This window comes from Sycon ciliatum, chromosome 1 (genome assembly GCF_964019385.1).
Source record: "Sycon ciliatum chromosome 1, ocSycCili1.1, whole genome shotgun sequence".
Lineage (NCBI taxonomy): Eukaryota > Metazoa > Porifera > Calcarea > Leucosolenida > Sycettidae > Sycon > Sycon ciliatum.
This window is the reverse complement of record NC_088643.1, coordinates 79,897,454-79,917,618: the sequence shown is the minus strand read 5'-3', so window position 1 is coordinate 79,917,618 and position 20,165 is coordinate 79,897,454. Positions and strand designations below refer to the sequence as shown.

At 46.4% G+C, this 20,165-nt stretch overlaps 2 protein-coding genes across 4 annotated transcripts in view; one reads left to right on the top strand and one right to left on the bottom strand.

The window, feature by feature from the left end:
• The window catches only part of LOC135805732 (uncharacterized), a 54,397-nt gene extending 41,783 nt beyond the window's left edge, over nt 1-12,614 (bottom strand). Inside the window, exons 1-8 of one of the 2 annotated variants that reach the window (XM_065319819.1) lie at nt 12,499-12,614; nt 12,378-12,414; nt 9,467-9,599; nt 7,777-7,882; nt 5,215-5,345; nt 1,587-1,646; nt 699-873; nt 434-548 (exon numbers count right to left, since the gene is read on the bottom strand). In XM_065319819.1, the coding sequence (XP_065175891.1) occupies nt 434-548; nt 699-873; nt 1,587-1,646; nt 5,215-5,345; nt 7,777-7,882; nt 9,467-9,599; nt 12,378-12,413 (756 nt within the window). In that variant the 5' untranslated portion in view covers nt 12,414; nt 12,499-12,614. Of the gene's footprint in view, nt 1-433; nt 549-698; nt 874-1,586; nt 1,647-5,214; nt 5,346-7,776; nt 7,883-9,466; nt 9,600-12,377 lie in introns of both variants that reach the window. The other variant, XM_065319818.1, reaches the window with a different exon arrangement.
• A 309-nt stretch (nt 12,615-12,923) lies between these two features.
• LOC135805728 (E3 ubiquitin-protein ligase TRIM45-like) lies at nt 12,924-19,937 on the top strand. 2 transcript variants are annotated; one of them, XR_010551170.1, is made up of 2 exons: nt 12,924-13,484; nt 15,495-15,550. XR_010551170.1 is itself a non-coding variant. In XM_065319813.1 (2 exons), exon 2 carries the CDS (start codon nt 17,230-17,232, stop codon nt 19,285-19,287), a length of 2,058 nt encoding a protein of 685 aa, XP_065175885.1. In that variant the 5' UTR covers nt 12,979-13,484; nt 16,951-17,229; the 3' UTR covers nt 19,288-19,937. The 2 variants fall into 2 exon arrangements, 1 of the variants encoding a protein (XP_065175885.1); XM_065319813.1 differs by lacking the exon at nt 15,495-15,550 and adding an exon at nt 16,951-19,937 and having other exon boundaries at nt 12,979-13,484.
• The last annotated feature ends 228 nt before the right edge of the window (nt 19,938-20,165 follow it).

Genomic DNA, 20,165 nt, shown 5'->3' with positions numbered 1-20,165 from the left:
ATTATGCCACAGACACAGTTAGAGGCTGTGTTTGGCTGTGCACCTGAATGACGGGTGCCATGCACTAGTACTATACTCGAGCGGTTGTTGGCATTATAATTATTTAAAATCGCAAGGCAAATGGGCATGTAAACCCCAGTAATTACCATGGTAGTGTATGTGCATAAGTCAGTGCGCTGCCATTAGTGCGCATCATAGCTTTGCAGTTTTCAATTTTGACGACCGTTATTTCACATTAGTTAGTCAGCTTTACGTACACACATTTATGGCATCTACGACAGTAATGTCGCGCACCAAAGAACAGGATGCCAAGGAATGGGGAGGCTGGAATCTTCCTTTGCTTCTTTATTCCAGTTCTTTGATGCTGGCCCACAGTAGGAACAGACATTCCAGGTCGAACGACCAACAGTACATAACTGAAGCGCGAACCCACCTCTTCATACAGAATCTCATGTTCAATGTCGTCCAGAACACAGCTGTCTCGTTGTAGGGTGCACAATGCTAAGGTATCAAGAGCACCATCATCTGCACAAATGTCACGTGATGTGCTGCAGTAGACGATTGGCAGTGGACATGCACGTGATAGTGAGATGAAGCACTGTGCCATACATTTAACTTAACCAATCAACATCTAATTGACTCTACTATACGTCTACGAATATTCAAAACAGACCATGTCATCTTGCCAATACTCTAACCTGAACACCATGCTTGACAGCGTTGGAAGCTTGCCCTGGGAGTCAACAAGTGGATCTGAAACTTGCTTCTGCTTCAGCCTAGCGGACAAGGCATTGAGAGATGGCAATCCATATGTCCCATCACACAGTTCTGATGCCGGCAGTACTTCCTCAAAGTAGAGTGGTGAATAACCATCTGCACATAAAGAAAAATAAGCCAAAGTGTGAGCATGCGCGTTTGAGAATGTGGGACTACGGTAGCAAAGTCAGAGTCGAAGAGATGATGAGCAGCATATACTTTTTTATTACACTCTTTGAATAATCATGGAAGCAAATTATTCCACCACGGGAGGTCAAGACACTTTTAAACAAACTTCATCACTGTTGCCATGGAATGGTGGAGCAAAACAGCTGTCAGGAATGAAAGCTTGCACCTAAAAGACCAGTGTTCATTCTTTGTTGATGTGGCTCGGCACTTCACTTGGGCTTTTCAGCAACACGTGTGGTAAAATTCCAGTACCATCAATCGATGGCATTGCTTAGTTAGAGTATAAATATTCCTCAGTTTTTGACTGTAACTCACAGTACAAGAAAAAACACACCTCACGATGCTTTGGCAGTAGTATAGGGGTTCTGACCGTCTACATACAGTCAACCTCGGGTGCAATAACAGCTTGAATACAACAAGTTACCAATAATGACACGATGGGTGTGCCTAAAGAATAATGTAGGCCAATTAGTGGCATTGGAAGTGAAGTTACTCAAGCCGATTTCTCCTTGCAACAATCCTAAAATTGGCTCCACATCAAACCAAAAGATGAGCAATGCTTAGGACGCTCACTGGGCGCAAGCATGTCAATGACTGACCTGTCTCAATGGGCAGATGAACATCCTCAGGACAAGCCTTACCTGCAAATGATTCCCAGTCATCAGTGGTGACAAAATCGCCACATGGAAATTCAAGAATATCTAGGAGCAAGAAGGCACATGACAAATGGTGCGAACATGATTTGGCAATACAGTCAGACCTCGCATAACCGCACACATCCCTTTTCCACAAAAAAATATCCGGATAGGCAAGGGAACCGGATAATCGAACACACGTACTGTATGGCATATGCTGTAAATCGGTAACCAGCGATATTCTTCCGGATGGCGAGCGATCCGGATAAAAGAGGACTGGATAAGCGAGGTCTGACTGTAGCAATGAAACCTTGAAAAGTATTGTTTTCCCTTCTTTGTGTCCTCAGTTCGTGCATGTGTGTAATTTTCCTCCTTCTGTTTGTGTTGCTTTCCACTTCTGAAATGTGTGGTACTTAGAATGTTCAGTGGACATAACAAATGGCGACGAATTTTGTACGAGCCCCGAGCCGTTCGACGGTGGTGATTTCGCTGAGTACCGCGAGAGAATTGAATTTTATTTCTGTGCAAACTCTATTGGAGTAGTGAGGCAGTGCCTCAGCGGGGGAGAAGAAAGCTGCGGAGAAACGCGTAACTGCTAGCTTGATTTCGAATCTGTCGAAAACGGTGTACTCCACCTTGAAGTCTCTTGTCTTGCCGGACTACGTGGCAGACAGAAAATATTCCGAGATTTGGTGATGTTCTGGAGAAGTACAGTATTATCGAGTCAAGATGACTCCTCCCACCACAGCATATAAGTTCCGACAGCACTGTCAGAAACCAATGGAGTCTGTCCAGGATTATGCCAACTGCCTCAAACGTGCTGCTGTAGATTCTAATTTTGAAACTCACAGGGATCAAGCACTGAAGGACCAATTGATTACTGGCCTCAACGTGGACAGCATACTTCGCAAACTGCTCACAACAGATGAGAATTATATGGATACCTTTGAGACACTGGCGATCGCGCTGCGTCAAGAACTGACCTCAGCCCACTACAAGGAGTTGTCAGCTGCAACAATGAGTTCGGCAGCTACTTCAAGTGTGCATAAAGTGCAATCATCTACTCGTAAGTCAAGCACCAGTAATTCGAAAGGGAGAAGTAATTTGAAGTCACACAGCCGCCAGTGTTAACGTTGTAGCTCTGACATACTCCTCGTGGACAAGTGCCATCATCGTAACACTGAGTATTGACATTGTCACAAGCTTGGACGCCTGGAACATGTGTGTAACAGCTTCAAATCTGCACTTTCTATGGAAGGAGAAGCAAAAAGAACTCTATGAGATCAAAGAGAGATGCGATATGGCTCAAAAAGGGTATGAGACACTAACAGCAAAAATCAAAAGCAGCTGGCCCATGCATAACTGCCTGAGAGTCAGTAGTGCAACAGTACCAGATAAAGCGACAAGCGTACCACTCTGGAGCGTTCGTCGGTAATCATATAAAACCAGGTGTTATTGCTTCCCTCATTTCTGTTTCCCTAACAGTTGTGCAGAGCCGCACAACTGCCGACAGCACCGACGTTCAGCTGCTTGCTGAGGCAAAGTCCTTGAAAGATCGGTCTCAAGGCTCTTCACCGAGTTAGCAGCCTGCCGCAAGCTGTTCAGTGGAAAGCTGATTTTCACAATGGAAACAAAGCAGGTTCTGGGTGATGTCATCTCCACCTTCATGGCCACCTGCAGAGCTGAGGTTGTGGTACGGAAGTTAATGTGACCCCCAAACTTCACCTACTCGAATGCCACGTCCATCCTTGCATGCAGCATTTCTGCATGGGATTGGGATTGCTGAATGAGCAAGGCATGGAGAGCATCCACAAAGAAATTAAGAATCTCCTTGAGAACAAAATTCTGAGCAATTCCATCATCCCTTGCGAGGCTCAAAACATCTGCTGGAGAACATGGCTCTCCGTCCGCAGTCCAAGAAGCGCTGGCGAAGCACTGCCAGCCTGGATTCAAACTCGGAATGACTGTTACATCATTGTAGTTACGCTTGCTGTGCATGTTGAGAACATTGGTGCGCAGCATCCAATTTGCTGCGCCGTGCTCCACTCTCAAGGAAAGGGTATTTGGTGGGTCATCTCAACCTGTGGTCTTCTTGGTCAGACACTCACCAAACTTAATAATTCTTGCCGATCTGTTCGGCCACACACTCTGAGCTAAAGGAGATGTCACCGGCTTTGGTGACCTATCAGAATCTGATGACTCCATGCTGCTGCACATCATGATGGAGCTTTAGGGTACCTACTTCCGACTATCACAGTACATTGATGAAGATATTTCAGACACCAAACGTGTGGAATCAGAGGCGATGACGCTGAAGGCCATTCCTACCAAATATACAAAGGTCAGCATTACAATGGAGTGCGTCGACGTCGCAGCTGACGGCACGAATGACACAGAAGAGAGGCAAAGCGTTGCTGCCGCGAGACCTCCCTCAACGACCTGGAGCAAATTGTCGAAAAACAGTGATCCGAACTTTTTGAAAATAGAGTTCAAAATAACGCAAATCTATAATTTTGTCCCCTTGGAGTGTTCGATTGTTACCTTTCACGCACATGGTATCGTTCAAGAATACCTTGTGATACTTTTTTGGCATTGTTTAGGTGTTATAACATCACTATTGATCCTTTATAGTAATCTGTGTTGCAATTTGTTAATTAGTACAACGATGCTTCCAGGAGCTTGTGCGAAACCTAGTTCGATACAATAATCATGTTTATATTTTTCATCGTTCCTATTATTGTTTTTCACATTTCCATCACAGTTATTTCTTTGTCCATCACCACTTTACATCTCAATAAAATCTTCGTAACATGTCGCTTCAGCTGATTCTGTTTATTGCCATCTTAAAATCTATCGTAAAATTCCGTAAATAAGCCCACCCTAAATAACGCCCATGTCCGATAATAAGCCCAGTTTTGGGCGGTGTACACTTCAAGTCCGTTTTAGCGCCCATGCCCGAAATAAGCCCAGGGCGTAAAGTGGACTCAAAATGACCAGCGCGTGAGCGTGCTTTAATTTCAGTGTCATCTAGTTTTCTGCCTTACCTGCTTCAGCGTCACGACATTTTCAGCCATGCCGGTACCTGTTGTGCCTTGTACTTACCATAGCAAGTGGTTTACCTATCAAATCTGTAATTTATCGCTACATTCTTGGTTACGACCAAATTTCCAGCTGTGGTTTGATGTACCTGTACCGCGCTCCGTGTGAATGGTGGTTCACTGAAACTAGTGGGTTGCTGATAGATTGATCTTCTGCAGATTGCGTCCGAAATAACGCTCATGCCCTAAAATAAGCCCATACCCAAATATACGCCCCGTTTTTGACGCTCTGCAAAGTATACGCCCGGGGCTTATTAACGGAATGTTACGGTATGAGTTTTCATTTTTCATTGTTTTTCAATACTAGTAATCCATCACATTCCAGAATCAGAGGGTCTTGCCCCCCCCCCCATCTCCAGCACCATAAAATCATTTCATGTATAAAAATGGGGGTCCGGTTTTACCCCAAAAATGGGGTACTATCAATAGACAATAATTCCCCTTTTTGTGGCAGGGGGCATGTGCCAGTCGTCAAACCGGCTCGACACATACTACTAACAATTGTGCCAGTAACCATTAGCTGCTCTATAGCATACCTCGGCACACATCATCACAGGCTTCTTCCACTAGTCGGTCAATGCTCGGTGACAATGGAGAAGAAGGGTCAACAAAAAGCGAACTTGCTACACTGGTTTCTTCAGCGATATCCGAGAAATTAGGTGCAGTGCTGCAGACAATGCAAAGAGAAGAGGAATCAAGACTCGGCATACATATGTTGAGTACGAAAAATGTTGAGTACGAAAAGGACGACGACGTATTCTCCAGACATTACAATGGACAACGGGAACAGGTTAGGTCGAACAACATGTATTAGGGAGACGAAGAGACAGAGACCAAGACGAACGAAACAACTACATTGTGGAAGAGAGACGAGAGAGAGATCAAGTGTGAACGGCAAGATAAAGGACCTGGGTAGCTATGGCAATTATGGGCGTGCAAGTAGCTATCCAGGCCAACAGAACAAAAGGAGACAAAAGGTGAGTACGAGAGTGCATGCAGGCCAGCTTGGATAAGGTTGTAGAACGTACGGGAGGAGGTACCTAACATACCTCCCTGCGCAAAAAAAGAACCGCGGCCTCGCGGGAAATAATAAGACGAGAAAGAATAGAGAAAAAATGACTGAGGAAGTAGAGAAAACACACACACACACACACACACACACACACACACACACAACGCAAGGATGTCACAAAAGTGTTATACTAAATATGCACTACAGTTATCACGTTCCTATACTGGTATTAGTTCAATAATTCTATGATACGCATCACTCAAACTAGTGCTATAGCGCAAACATTGCCAAAGGCGGCCAAACACCCCTTCACAAAAAAATTGGCACGAAAACTACGAGTTCAAAGAAACACTGCGTTCTGTACTGGCACGGCTAACCAGCATAGTTACACTTAGGCCGCGTTCGAATTGTCACTCTTTGACTTTTCGAGGAGTTTCGTTTTTCTGAAGAGGTAGCCTTATTGGCCTCTTCAGAAAAACGAAGCTCCTCGAAACTCCTCGAAACTCCACTACCTCACCCGATGGGAGAGGTGGATTAGTTTCGAAGAGTTTGGAATAGCTACGTCACGTAGTACGTGGAGATGGTCGATCTGATCGGACGTCATCATCGCCATGACAATTCCACTGAAAACCTCTAAAAATGATAGATATCGTTCTAATGGGACACTTCAACTAATCTAGAAAGGAAAAGGACATAAGGATACGAGTTAAGAGTAACTCTCCATCACTGTAACTGGATACTATATACAGTCAGTTACTCAGTCAGTTACTCCTAGCTCGTATCCTTATGTCCTTTTCCTTTCTACATTTATTTATGGCTCAACATCCGAGTTTCAAATTCAACTAATCTCTTTATAAAATTTGTTGAACAGTTGATTAAGACAATTTGCGCAATTTGCGCTCTAATACGACATGAATAAAAGAGCGTGACTCACCATCGGATCCCTGATATTGACGAAGGACACCCGCGAGAAACACACACCACAACAAAAAATCACAAAATAAAATAAACCGAAAATAAATTTGACGACGAAGGACGGATGAAAAAGAAAGAGAGAAATGAAGAAAATAGCTGACCTGCATGACTTGGACGAGACGAGATTGACATAGAAGAGACGAGGCTGACATGAACGAGACCAGGTTGACATAGACGAGACGAGGTTGGAGACGAGAAGAGAATGACATGGACGAGACGAGGTTGACATAGACGAGACGAATGGCGGTTGAGGACGACTGGGCATGGGATCTCAGGGTCGTGGGTCGAGCCCCACGTTGGGCGCCAATGTTGAGTACGAAAAGGACGACGACGTATTCTCCAGACATTACAATGGACAACGGGAACAGGTTAGGTCGAACAACATTTATTAGGGAGACGAAGAGACAGAGACCAAGACGAACGAAACGACTACATCATGGAAGAGAGACAAGAGAGAGAGAGATCAAGTGTGAACGGCAAGATAAAGGGCCTGGGTAGCTATGGCAATTATGGGCGCGCAAGTAGCTACCCAAGCCAACGGAACAAAAGGAGACAAAGGTGAGCACGAGAGTGCATGCAGGCCAGCTTGGATAAGGTTGTAGAACGTACGGGAGGAGGTACCTAACACATATGCACAGCAGTTTTGATTCTAACACTCTTCATGGCACTGAGACATAGGTTAAATCCAAGTGGATTATCAGAGCACACTTTCAAGACAGCTTGCCCCAGAAACATGTAGCACAGTGTGCAGCAAAGGCGACCACATCATCTAAACATAGCTATAGTCTTATTTTCATGTGATGTGTTTGCGTATGACTTCAGGCACCGAACAAGCACTGGAAGGGGAGGTACTTAAGTCAGAACAAGGCTCCCCTGTAGCGCTCCGCTAAGGTTGGTGAAAATAATTACAATCATTCGAACGATCGTGCTTCGCTGAAACTGTAACGTAGAGAGCTTGGAGTTGTTTGAACCAACAACTGAGTCTATCCTCTAGCTGAAAGAATTTGATTATTGAATTTGATTTCAAACTGTTTATAAACAGTTCAGATCCTTATTAGATCATGGTGAAGCTCCAAACTCTACCCAACAGGCATGTGCCCTCGGTACTTACATGATTCCACTGCAATGATCTGACTGGAAGCATGAGAGCTTGCAAAATTCATTTGCCAAGGATGTGGTGCTACTTGGTTCTGCAAAGCCCAATTCTGGCAATGGAGCTGAAATGGATAAAAAGGCAAGTACACAAGCACAATCTCACACAAGTTTGAATTGAAAAAGCCCCATCTAATGTGTGATTTGGACAGGTGGGATGCGGAGAATAATCGTAATATGTTATCCTCTCAATGTTGTGTAGATGTGTGCATGCAGATAGGTGTGTAAGGGCGCGTTCAGACTACCGATAAAAAGTGACCGATTGGGAAAGTCGCCAAGGTGATTTGATCACGTGACGTTACTGGCACGTTACCGGTGGGAAAGTGTTACTGCCGCGGCTGCTGCGGCAGTAAACTTTTACCGGCAGTAAAAAAGTGCTCAGGCTGCATGCACGCTGGGAAAAAAAGGGAAAATCCCTTGTCAGTGCCGCGGTGAGAGCTGAAAACTTAACGGTAACGTTAGTTTGTTATCGGTAGTGTGAATGTCCTTCATGGTTTATCGGCATTCACGGTTTGACGGGGTTCACGGAAGTCTGAACGCGCCCTTAATGGGAATAAAGTAAATGGGAATATAAAACTGCAATTAACACACCCATCTGCATGCACACTACACAGCATTGAGAGCATTGAGTTTTGAAGAGTGTCACCAGTCAGCCATGCAAATCTGAGCAGGAAGCAAACTGTGAAGTGTCCGGCGCGGCGCATGCACCTTCTGTGTTAACTTATTTTTGCGCGCTCGCAAAAATTCATCAAATGGCGCCGAGGTATACATAGACAGTTTTCATATTCCTCCGCCCGAAGACCTGCAAAAAAAACGTTTCGTCACCAGTTGACCTTGAAACCTTTGTTCAGGAGTCCAAATCCTTGAGAATTGAGAAGTCCACGCAGGTAGGAAGTAATGTCCACTGTTTGACTATTCTACGCTCTGCCTCCACGGCATTTTGAGCATTCTTTGCACACTAGGTGCATCCTTTGTAACTCTAACTCATAACTCTAAATCGCAGACATGCAGCTTCTATCAAGAAGATATTTCACGCAAACTTTTTCTTTATTTTTTCCCGGCACATAACATGGGATTCAAACCCGCACTATTGCCTAGCATGCACTCCCTCGATACGCATCGCATACATACATATTCTACTAGTTGTTTCACGTTATGATCCTGCCATTGAAAGCCCTATTTGACTATGGGGATGAACGCTGTTGGCCAGCTTTCTTTGACGGTACAGTACGGGACATGTACGGGCTAGCACGCTAGGCATGGCACGTGATGATGGCCCGGCACCCAAAAGTTCAAAGAGAAAATAATCATGAACAGTCGACTCCCAAACGGGTTTCTTCTGATCTGTCAAATCGTGAATTCCTTTTGCCCTGCGAAGTACTCAGCGGGGCAAACAAAGGTTCAAGGGTGTGGGCTTGAGGAGCACCCTGACCACGGAAATCAGTGCTGTGTCCTCTCCGTGGTCTATACAACTCCCGGGCTAGGGCATAGTACCCGACTTTCAGAAAAACAAAACCTGAACACACAAAATGTGCCCATGTCCTGAGTAGTTAGCTCTCTGCTAAATGTAAGGCTTTCATACAAAATGGACATGCCAGCAAAGGGTTAAATGAATGGTCCATGAATACATTGCAGGCAAATGAACTTACGCAAGCACCATGGCAAAGACAATGTGTTTACTTCAGCTGCCAAACCCTGGTGAGGATAGCCTTCAATTTCATCAAGGTGCACTGGTTCATCGACGCCCATCCGCTGAATTAGTACTCGTCTGTATGCGGATGCCTGCATCACAAAATACAGCATCCTAAATGATAGTAATGCCGCGTATTTTAACGCCGGGCTTATTCCTGTAGAAGCCGATGGCAGGGCTAGGCTTCTATTCACATCAGGCTTTTATATTCAAAGCAGGTATTTCAAGTATGTGTGTCAACACTAAAACCAGGCTTCTGTGGCGACAGTGAATTTTGATAATCAGGCTTGTACCGTATATAACGAAGTGCTAATTCTGAGTTAACGAGGAGAAATCTGTCGTTAAAATAGAAATCGTTATCCAGAAATCGATACATATACTGTCCTATTGAGCGATGAGAATGAGTGAGAATCGTTACCTTTGGTACACGTAAACTTGTCAATTTTGGGAAATCGTTATATATGCGCCTCGTTAGAATAATGGCTTTTACAGTATTCAAAACAGGCTTCCATTATGAGACACGCTATAATACAATACACTACGGTAGTCAAGAAGAGAGCCAATATAATACAATTTCACTGTGCAGTGGCCAATTGAATTCGCATGGTCATCATCCGTTATATTTTCTTGAGCACACTTATGTGTCCCCAGACGACATAACACCATTTGCATGGGCTGCGGTGAATTCAGTAAGGCACTGATATATCCAGCATTTGTAAAGCATCATTGGAAAGATCGATCCACTCGACGTGAACGTGATCGTACTTGTATGTATGTATGTATGTATGTATGTATGTAATTGTATGTAATTAGCTCTGCTGTAGTACAGGCATCCACCAGCTTGCGCCTTGGCAAATTGGCTCTGCTGTAGTACAGGCATCCAACAGCTAGCGCCTTGGCACCTAACTGTAACTCGTCGGACTTAATTGGCTCTGCTGTAGTACAGGCATCCAACAGCTAGCACCTTGGCAAATTGGCTCTGCTGTACTACAGGCATCCAACAGCTAGCGCCTTGGCAAATTGCACTGCCCCACTATGCTATAGTCATCTAGCACTCAGCTTCACACACTTCTCAGCCGGCAAGTTAGCCCATTGATTACATATCAGGGGTCCCGCTAAGCCTTACACTTGTTTCCGCCTGCATCCACCTTAAATTCCCATTATGCTTTGACCAGTCTGCATTGAATATTGTTTGCCTGATGATTGCACACGGTGCATGAAACTCAGAGTAGCAAAATATTACGAGTGATCCATTGTTTGTTGACATGTGTCATTGCTCCCCCCCAAGAAATTGGATGTTGAGAACTTTTTCTGCAGCTGCAGGCATAGTCTTACTGAGTATGTATGTATGTATGTATGTATGTATGTATGTATGTATGTATGTATGTATGTATGTATGTATGTATGTATGTATGTATGTATGTATGTATGTATGTATGTATGTATGTATGTACAAAGTAGGTGTGTACTCAGGCTGACAAGTCAAATGAGTTATTTGAATTTTGCTAGGATGCACCCGGTATAAACGTGGGCTCATGCATCTCTGTACTCCGGTCGACACATAACACTACTGTATGTGGCAGCATTCATTCCCATGCATATCGTTGAGCAACATGTGTACAAACAGAAAAGAAAGGCTTCACTATAAAGGCCGTGTTTACATAAGAATTTTCAACCCGGGTTGAAAGGCTGTACGGTGGTAAATAGGCAGGTGTTTACAAACTTGAAGACAGTTGAACCGGGTCAATTACTGATATGCCGCCAAAAGGCCACTTCTGGAGTCCTGTATGGCCACGTGAATGCTTTTGGGCGAAACTTGCCTGCGCAGTGCTTTTCAAACCTGGCACGAGATACGCACAGAAATACGGTAGTACAATTTCTCGATTATTCAACCCTGCCCCAAGGGGAGGGTTGGAATCAACCCGGGGCAAAATTTCAACCTGGGCCAAGCGCAATGCGTCATGTAAATGCTGCAGTCAATCTGTGTTCATGGCGGGTTGAAACTCGACCTGGATCAAACTCAACCCGGGTTGAAACGCCTCATGTAAACATAGCCTCAATGCTAAATAATTAATTAGCAAATACACACGGAGAGACCCTTACGTGAGTGGGGCCTCTTGCATGTATGGCCGGACCTTTAGGTTTTTCACCAGGCACACACACACACACACGTCCGCTTGATGTGTGTGATCACTATGATGTGCATCTCGGTCTTCAGCTTTCAGCGCCTGTGACCATGGTGACGGAGACAACTAATGTTACTTAGCTGTTTTCCATTTCACATGGACCGGCGTGAACACTGGAGTGTACAGCATGATGATACTCATTTTTCCCGTAAGGACAGTCTTATTCCTTGTTTGTTATGGCGTGGGTGTCGATACCTCAAATACAGTAGTGGAGAATTTTCTTCTCACAACATTCGCTCAAAAACATGTCGAAGGCATATTTCAACCAAGCTATGCTCAAACTTCGAACAAACTCTTGTATTGAAGGTGCTGCTTTCGTAGCTCATTTGAAACTACCGGTATGTGAAAGCACCACGTGCATGGCCTTTCGTATTGTAGCTACGTAGCTACGCACATTAGTACATGTACTGGGAATTGAACTTCAAACCCAAAGATTTAAAAAAACAAAAGGAGGAGCTAGCAAATCAAAACTAAAAAAAGCAAAACTTCCCGAAAGGCAAAATGCAAGACTTTTTGAAACATATTCACACAGCTACAGACCTTGAATAAACGTTCTTCCCACTAATAGTAATACGCACTATCCGTCCGTAGGCTACTACTGTACAAGTGGACGGACTTCACTAGGTTTTTTGTTTCTTTCTCGTTTGATACACACAGAACCTGAGAAGGGCTAGGGTCACTTACATCCTCAATGAAATCTTGTCCAATGAACCGCGGCATTCTTCAACAAAGTTCAAGGACAAACGCATTGAACGTTGTAGGCGGAAAGAAAGAAATGGTCGCTTTGCAAGTAACAGTTAGTTACCATTGTAGTTAGCTCCCTGCCTGGCTACATGCGGAGAAAAACTGATTGAGAGAGGAGAAAAGAAGAGCTGAACAATCGGCGCGCCTTGCGCTACCCGAGTGACTAATGCACCCTACGGCCTATTATAGTTATGGCCTACTGTAAAGTAACTAGTTAGTTATAGTTGAACCCGCTGACCTTGTTTTCGTTTTGTTGGTGGTGGTCAGGGAGTCGTACTCAAACTACGACTCCCTGGTGGTGGTGCACGGACCGGTGACCGGTGGGATGGTGGTGGTGATGGTAGATCTATGTGACCTCTGCTCTGGGGGTTCAAAGGTCCTGGTTGCGCAGCTGCAAAGACTTTTACTGAGTGCGGCGGGGGTGGTGCACTAGATAGAAAAGGGGCGAAGTGTGCCCGGTGCACAGGTGCCGGCGGTGGGCAAAGGGGACTAGACTACATAACAGACTCAGTACTAGTGACTACTACAATGTCATGTAGTATTAGCCCAAAGTGAAAAATCCAGGCGAAGTGCCACACTGGTTGACCTACCCTGGTAGACTACCAAGACTGGCAAGTGTCCGTCACTGACCTCTTCGCCGGAGGGGTCAGAAGGTGCAGTCTCACCTCCGCCACTCTTTGCCGCCCCCAGCAGCCTCAGCAGCGGCAGCAGCAGGAGGCACAACAGCGGCAGCAGCAGCAGGCAAAGCAGTTGTGGCAGGAGTCGGAACAGCGGTGGCAGCAGCAGCAGCCCCAGCAGCGGCAGCAGCAGCAGCAGCAGCAGCGGCAGCAACAGCACCAGCAGCAGCACCAGCAGCCCAGCAGCAGAAGCAGCCCAGCAAGCTAACTATGTAACCTGCTGCTGCAGCAGCACGTAGGTGCATTGCAGCAGCTCCAGCACATCAGCAGGACCACCAGCCCCAGCACCACCAGCAGCAGTATGGCCGTCAGGGGAAGCGCAGACGGGAGGGCGCATGTTTTTGCCCACGCACGCGTACCACGGCCAGATGTGAGTGATGTGCTGTGTGCAACCTGTGGTGGCAGTTGCAGTTGCGGATGTGCACTGCCACTCACACCATATGTGGTATGCTGTGTTCACCTGCAGCATAAAGGCCGATTCATACTTCATGTCACGTACGGGAAAGCCATCGCGCGACGGTCGCGCAATGACTTTCCCGTACGCGAAATAGTTGAGCCCAGATCAACTTTTTCGCGACGGGACACGTTTTATAGGCCGATTCATACTTCATTTCGCATACGGGAAACGCGTCGCGTCGCGAAAAAGTTGATCTGAGCTCAACTATTTCGCGTACACGAAAGTCATCGCGCGATGACTTTCCCGTACGCGAAATGAAATATGAATCAGCCTTTAATAAAGGGGAAGTTAAGGCAAAAATCAAAACTTCACCAGTTGTAGTCTTCGGGGTGCTGAGTCGAATGGTCGTGGTCCGAGGAAGCCGAGACGCTCCCTTCCTTCTTTTTTCCCAATCGAACTCGCGCACTTCCACCGAAACTGGGTGACTGTGCCCTACTAGATGGGGATTTGTATGCAAAATGTCACGAAAAGCGCCATTTCGTTCTTATAAAAGCATGGATGACCGCGATTGGCCCATATGTTGTAGTCTTTTGGACGCTGAGTCGATTGGTTTTGGTCCGAAAAGGCTGCGATGCAGCGTTCCTCATTTATTCCCAATCGAACATGGTTGAACAAGCGGTCACGTGCTCCTGCGTACACCAGTCACCTGGTCACCGTGCCTGCAGGGTACAACTTACTAGCCTGTATGACCTTTTTTTGGGTGCAGTCCTGTCACTTGAGTTGAACTCGAGTTGAACCTTGGTGTGAAAGTTGTTGCCTGCTGGCGTGGTGACCAGGTGATTTGGGCACCCAGGAGCACGTGGCCGCTTGTTCAACCATGTTCGATTGGGAATAAAGGAGGACGCTGCATCGCAGCCTTTTCGGACCAAAACCAGTCGACTCAGCGTCCAAAAGAGTACAACATATGGGCCAATCGCGGTCATCCGTGCTTTTATAAGAACGACATGGCGCTTTTAGTGACATTTTGCATCCAAATCCCCATCTAGTAGGGCGCAGTCACCCAGTTTCGGTGGAAGTGCGCGAGTTCGATTGGGATTCAAGTAGGAAGGGAGCGTCTCAGCTTTCTCGGACCAAGACCATTCGACTCAGCACCCCGAAGACTACAACTGGTGAAGTTTTAATTTTTGCTAGTGGTGAAACGAATGTCAAAACCTAGTAACCGAATATTCTTTGGCTTATCGAACGAACGTACGAATATTCTTTAATTTCTTTTGGTAACAGAGATGCCATCACATGCCCTCCTCTCAGTCATTTGATGGATATTGTTATTATTATTAGGTATGACAAACGGTAATGCCACATAAAATGCACTGCCACATAAGGCTACTTCGAAGTTCATACATGTTATGTGCAACATTGGCAGTCCAGTATGCACATACATGTGCAAACATGGAGTACAAACTCACAGGCAGGCTGTACGCACTGCACTGTATTGTGTTCGGCGTGCTTGTATATACATGCACTGCATTCGAAGTGACGTAACGAATACTCGAATGTGACTTAAAAAGAATATTCGAATGTGACAAACCGAACGAATGTTCGAATATTCGTTTCACCACTAATTTTTGCCTTAACTTCCCCTTTAATGTATGCAACGTTTTCACGGGGCGGCAGCCACTAGGTCGCGGACAAGGACGTTGCCGTGGACGTGCCCGTGGCCGTGGAGAGGTGAGGCGCAAGTGGGAGAATCACTGTCCCTAGTCATGGCTTCTGCGTGAAGAAATTCACATTTGTGTGTGCACGCTGGGGTCGCTGAAGAGCGTGGTACACGACAACTTCACCAATACCCGCACCCGCTGCTTGTGACCTTCCAGAAGTGTGCGGGCCATGGACTAGAATTAATGGTTGACAATGGCGGAATGTTTGTAAAGGAGCTTTTTGATCCTGAAACATGCCTGTTGTGTTTTGTGCCTGTGCGTCCAGCTCGGCGTAGTATTCAGGCGGGGAAAGTCCAATTCACAAGCTTGTGGATAATAAAAGATAATGGCATAAATAGCAATGTGTTCAGTTGATTGTGGTGAAGTGCGTGCCCTGTGCTGGTCAGAATGGAGTGGCATGTGGGCGCGTGGACCTGCCTCCTTCGGCGTACGGGTGCCCCGTAATCATTGTCCGCGCGTGCGTGGTCATGCACTCCTTTTTTCCACAAGATGTGTGCGTGTGTCTGAGTGTGTGTGTGTGTGTGTGTGTGTGTGTGCGCGCGCGCGCGTGTGTGTGCGTCCATTCGTTGGTGTGTGCGTGTTTGTCTCTGTACGTGTGTTTGTATGTGTGTGTGCGCGCGTTCGTGTTGGTCGGGGGGGGGGGGGGGGGGCTCACCGGGTCCGCATGTCAAGTTCCCCGTTCCGCATGCTTCTTTGCGGGTCTGTATGCGTGTCTGCGTGTGAGTTTGTGCCCATGTGCGTTCGTGTGCGTGGCTACGGGCGACTTTACTTGCTGTTCATGTGGGCCGTGCCATGGTGACGCACTGCCCAATTGCGGGTACGTGTAGCAGGCAACGTGACCGCCTCAGTCCAATGTGCCATTGGGGCGGGTAGGTGGTGGAGAGTGGTGCGGAAAAAGAACTGAAATTACCCAAAAACCGTGCTGGGTGAGCGGTTTCAGAAAAACCAAGAGTACACAGTACGAGTACATAAACCAAAAAGGGTTTGTGTACTCTTGGAAAAACGTATAAATAAAATGGTGTAGTGCAATGAATGACGTCATCCGAACGCACCAGTAGTTGTGACCAGGGAGTCGTAAAATTAAATACCGTATTTTACGACTCCCTGGTTGTGACGAGGTGGAAGCAAAGAAGTGCACTAGTGGCCGCCATACCCCAGAAAGTTACTTGCAGAGTCACATATCCATAGATAGAGAAGTTAGTTAATTGAACAGCAATCTGCGCACTGGCAGAGTGCTGTACCAATTTAAAATTATTTGCAACTGCAGGGGAATCCCCTAAACCCCAAAAGAGCTGTCATTTTCAAACAAAAGAAAAGCGAAAAGAAATGCAAAAATTAATATGGCTCGCTTCAGTTTACTGCGTGGCGAGGCTCGGATGGGAGTCCGGAGATGCCAGTAGTCCAGCAAACTCGGTGTCTACAGCGAGTTGAGTAATGATTATGTCTTTGGCCAAGTATTACTATTACTAGTATTAGTTTGGGGCCGTCAGCACCATGGTCATAAGATCTCCTCCTCGTAAAAATAGTATCATTTTGTTATCATCGCACAGTGAGAAAGCTCGCTTGCGCTCTAGTCTAGATCTAGATCTAGATCTGTGCATGACCTGATGACTAGTAATATCCGTTTATATCTCAGTGACTACTTCTAAAATTTCTCAGGAAGTTTTTTATGTAACAATCCCCTGGTTTCCGTTCTCCATTATTTGCATCAACGTTTCCAGAATGATATTCATTGGGAGGATAGTGAGGATACTCGAGCCGTGTCTTCTACGAAATGCAGCTGCAGGTGGAAAGCACTGCGCGATCATCATATCCTGTAGAAGTAAGTTGTCCTCACTGCTGCTGCAAGCTGTTAACGTTTCTGTACGCACGTAGGACTGATAAGCTACGATGTAAACGAGCTGCACTGCGCAGATGCTAGCTATTTGCGACTGAGCGACTGGTAAGCACGCTATATCACACGGTCTTCTCCATTGGACGTGCCGAGACAAAAGTTAGAAATGGAAGCCAGTGGCACTGATGTAGCGGCTGCTGTTGCTGGTGGTGGTGGCGCTTCTGCTGCTGAAGCAGCTTCTGCGGAAAGCAACACTACGAGTACTCCAAGTTCTTGTGCTATTGATGCAGCTTCTGCAGATTCTGGTGGCTTGGGTACAATGGCTGTGAGAGTGCCACCGGGAACTGGCTGGCGGCATGCTGGAACAGCATGTCCTGAGTGCAATAAAGCTCTTCGCATACCTAGATTGCTGGATTGCCTGCATACCGTTTGTGAAGATTGTCTACGTCCACTTTTGCAGCCTGTACGATGGATGATTGTCTGTCCAATATGTCGGCAAGAAACAAAGCTGCCACCTGCAGGCTTCTCTGTTATACCCATGAACTGGGTGGCCAGTGCTCAACAGCGAGAGCAGTTTGCACAGATCAGCATTGGCGATGTTGCAGGACCCTCTGATGTTGCACCGCTGTGCGAGGAATGCATTCAGGAAGAAGAGAGCCCAGCTGCAGGCGTGTGCATTGAGTGCCGTGTGTTTCTGTGCTCTGTGCACATGCGTGCGCACATGCGCAGTCGTACCACCAAGTCACACTCTATCATTGATCAGAAAGAGAAGCTGTCGCCCGGAGAAGTCCGCGGTGAGTTTTGCGGTGCAGCAGTGATGTGCGGTGTTCATCCTCACCGGCCCATTCTCGGCTTCTGCCGTGACTGCAAACGCACATACTGTGTGAACTGCCGCAATCTGAGTCATGTCGATCACGATCTGGTGGAGATGCATGATGTGGGACCCATATTCAAGACAGCACTCAGCGACCGGCATAGTTCTGTCAAAGATAGGCTGCTACCGAATTTCCAGCTGGCGGTAAAGGACATTGATAACGCACTGGATAAACTAGAAGATCGTTCACAGGAGATCTCAATAAAGATCACAGAGTGGGTCAATGAGCAGGTACAGGCACTACGAGCCATGGAGAGACAAGCACTCACTGCTGTGTCAGACCTTCGTGCGCAGAAAGAGGCTCCGCTTGTGCAGACGCGACAGGAGCTGAATAACGTGGTGCAGAAGATCTTTCATTGCACACAGCTAACGGAAGAAACCCTTGCTTTGGAGAATAATGCAGAGATGCTGGACATGTACGTGGCCATTGACAATAGAATGCAGAAATTGCAGTCTGAAGAAGAGAAGACTGCCATGCTGGACCTTGACAAGTTTGATTTCCTGCAGTATTCTCCGAATGCAGACCTGCAGCTGCAGCTGCAGCGTGGCATTGGTACAGTTACCAATCAGCCAGCATGTCCACAACTCAGCTACATCACCAGAGAGATGTGTCCGCAAGCTGATGGTGACCAGCACATACATTTGACAGTGCAGTTACTTGGTCAAGACGGGGAGCCGTACGAGCCCGGTATTGATGAAAAGTGTTTGACGGTGTCTGCTCATTCTCCACTCTCCAAGCCTGTAGACATCAAGGTTGAGTCGTGCCAGCGAGGCAAGTTTATTGTGACGTTCCTACCCACAGCGTTTGGTGAGTATGTGGTTGATGTGCGCCTCAACAGCTTGACTATCAAAAACAGCCCATATGCTGTGTGTGTGCCACTGCGACTGCTCAGCATTGACGGACAGCGGTGTATGGAGATGTCTGATGATCGTCGCACTGCTGAGTGTGCCCGCCTTGGTGACTGTGCAGTGACAGGCAATGCAGTGTTGCGAGAGGGCCGCCATACATGGCGAGTCGAGGTCCAGCTGCCAATGTCATCAGCGCTAGTCATTGCTGTGGGGGTCATAGCAATGTCAGCAGACGGAGCAGGATGTAAGCTATACCAGGCTCACACTTGGCGATCAGACGGCAAGTGCACGAAAAGCGATGGCAGCCTTGTCCACACCAGCTTGGGAAGGTGGATGAGTGGAGATGTCTTCATCCTTGAAATGGACTGCGACCGACATGTTCTCACCTGCACCCTGGAGCGAAATGGTGTTCGCGACTCACTGTACGGCATTCTCTCTGTCGTGCGACCATTCTTCTTCATGCAAGACGTTAATCATGCTGTTCATGTTTTGTCACCTTAGCATGCGAGGTGACAGCCATATTTCCAAATTACTTCAAAAAGATTTTGCTTATCGTTGCCATTGATTTGAGGATTCATGGTTCTTTTATGTTTATTTCACTACTAGTAAAACCTTTCCGCAAGCCCGAAATATTCATATTATTTCTTCAATACTAGATTGTGTGAGACTCATGAGCAAAGCTAACGGTAAAGTTCTGACGGCATGAGCTGCAAATGAACTGAAGAGGAATTGTACTAGAGAGTTTGTTTATGTACACACACATCCGTTCGTGTGCCTGTCTGTGTTTGTGTGTGCATGCGTGCATAGTGGACAACACAGCTCCAAACCTGCCCAAAAGTAGGAGCATGTGTGTGCTTTAGGGCATTGGTGTATGACAGCTTTACTGGCGGTTCCATCTGAATGCTATCATGCTATGGCTGTGGTGCCACTGGAGACGTCCTCACTTCTTTTTTTAACGAGAGAGCTTGGAAGCTCAGGGCCTACGCTATGCTTTTTTGCCTAGCTCATCATGCATGTTATCAGAACTGCCCCTCATAATCGGATTTTCTGGCCTTTTTGTAGTAATACATGTACATTGACCTGCTGAGCCAACGAGGTAAAATTATATTCCATACAATACGATACAATAATTATAATAATACTATAATGTCCTTGCCTTGATAGTGTGCTTGGGCTTAACTGTTGCTGACGGCCGAATGTATGGTTGGCTGTGGAGCACATTACATAACTGTACAGTCTCCTATAATACGCATCCTGTCCGACGGCAAAAGAGGCTGCGGATTTAGTTTTTCTGCACGTTATCAGCAATGACTACTGATCTTCAGCAACTAATTATTACTTGGGTGTCCTATAATACGTATCCTGTGTATGCTTAAAGC

What these genes read in the sequence shown, in the direction of transcription:
- LOC135805728 (XM_065319813.1), top strand. Translation starts at nt 17,230, where the DNA reads ATGGAAGCCAGTGGCACTGATGTAGCGGCTGCTGTTGCTGGTGGTGGT.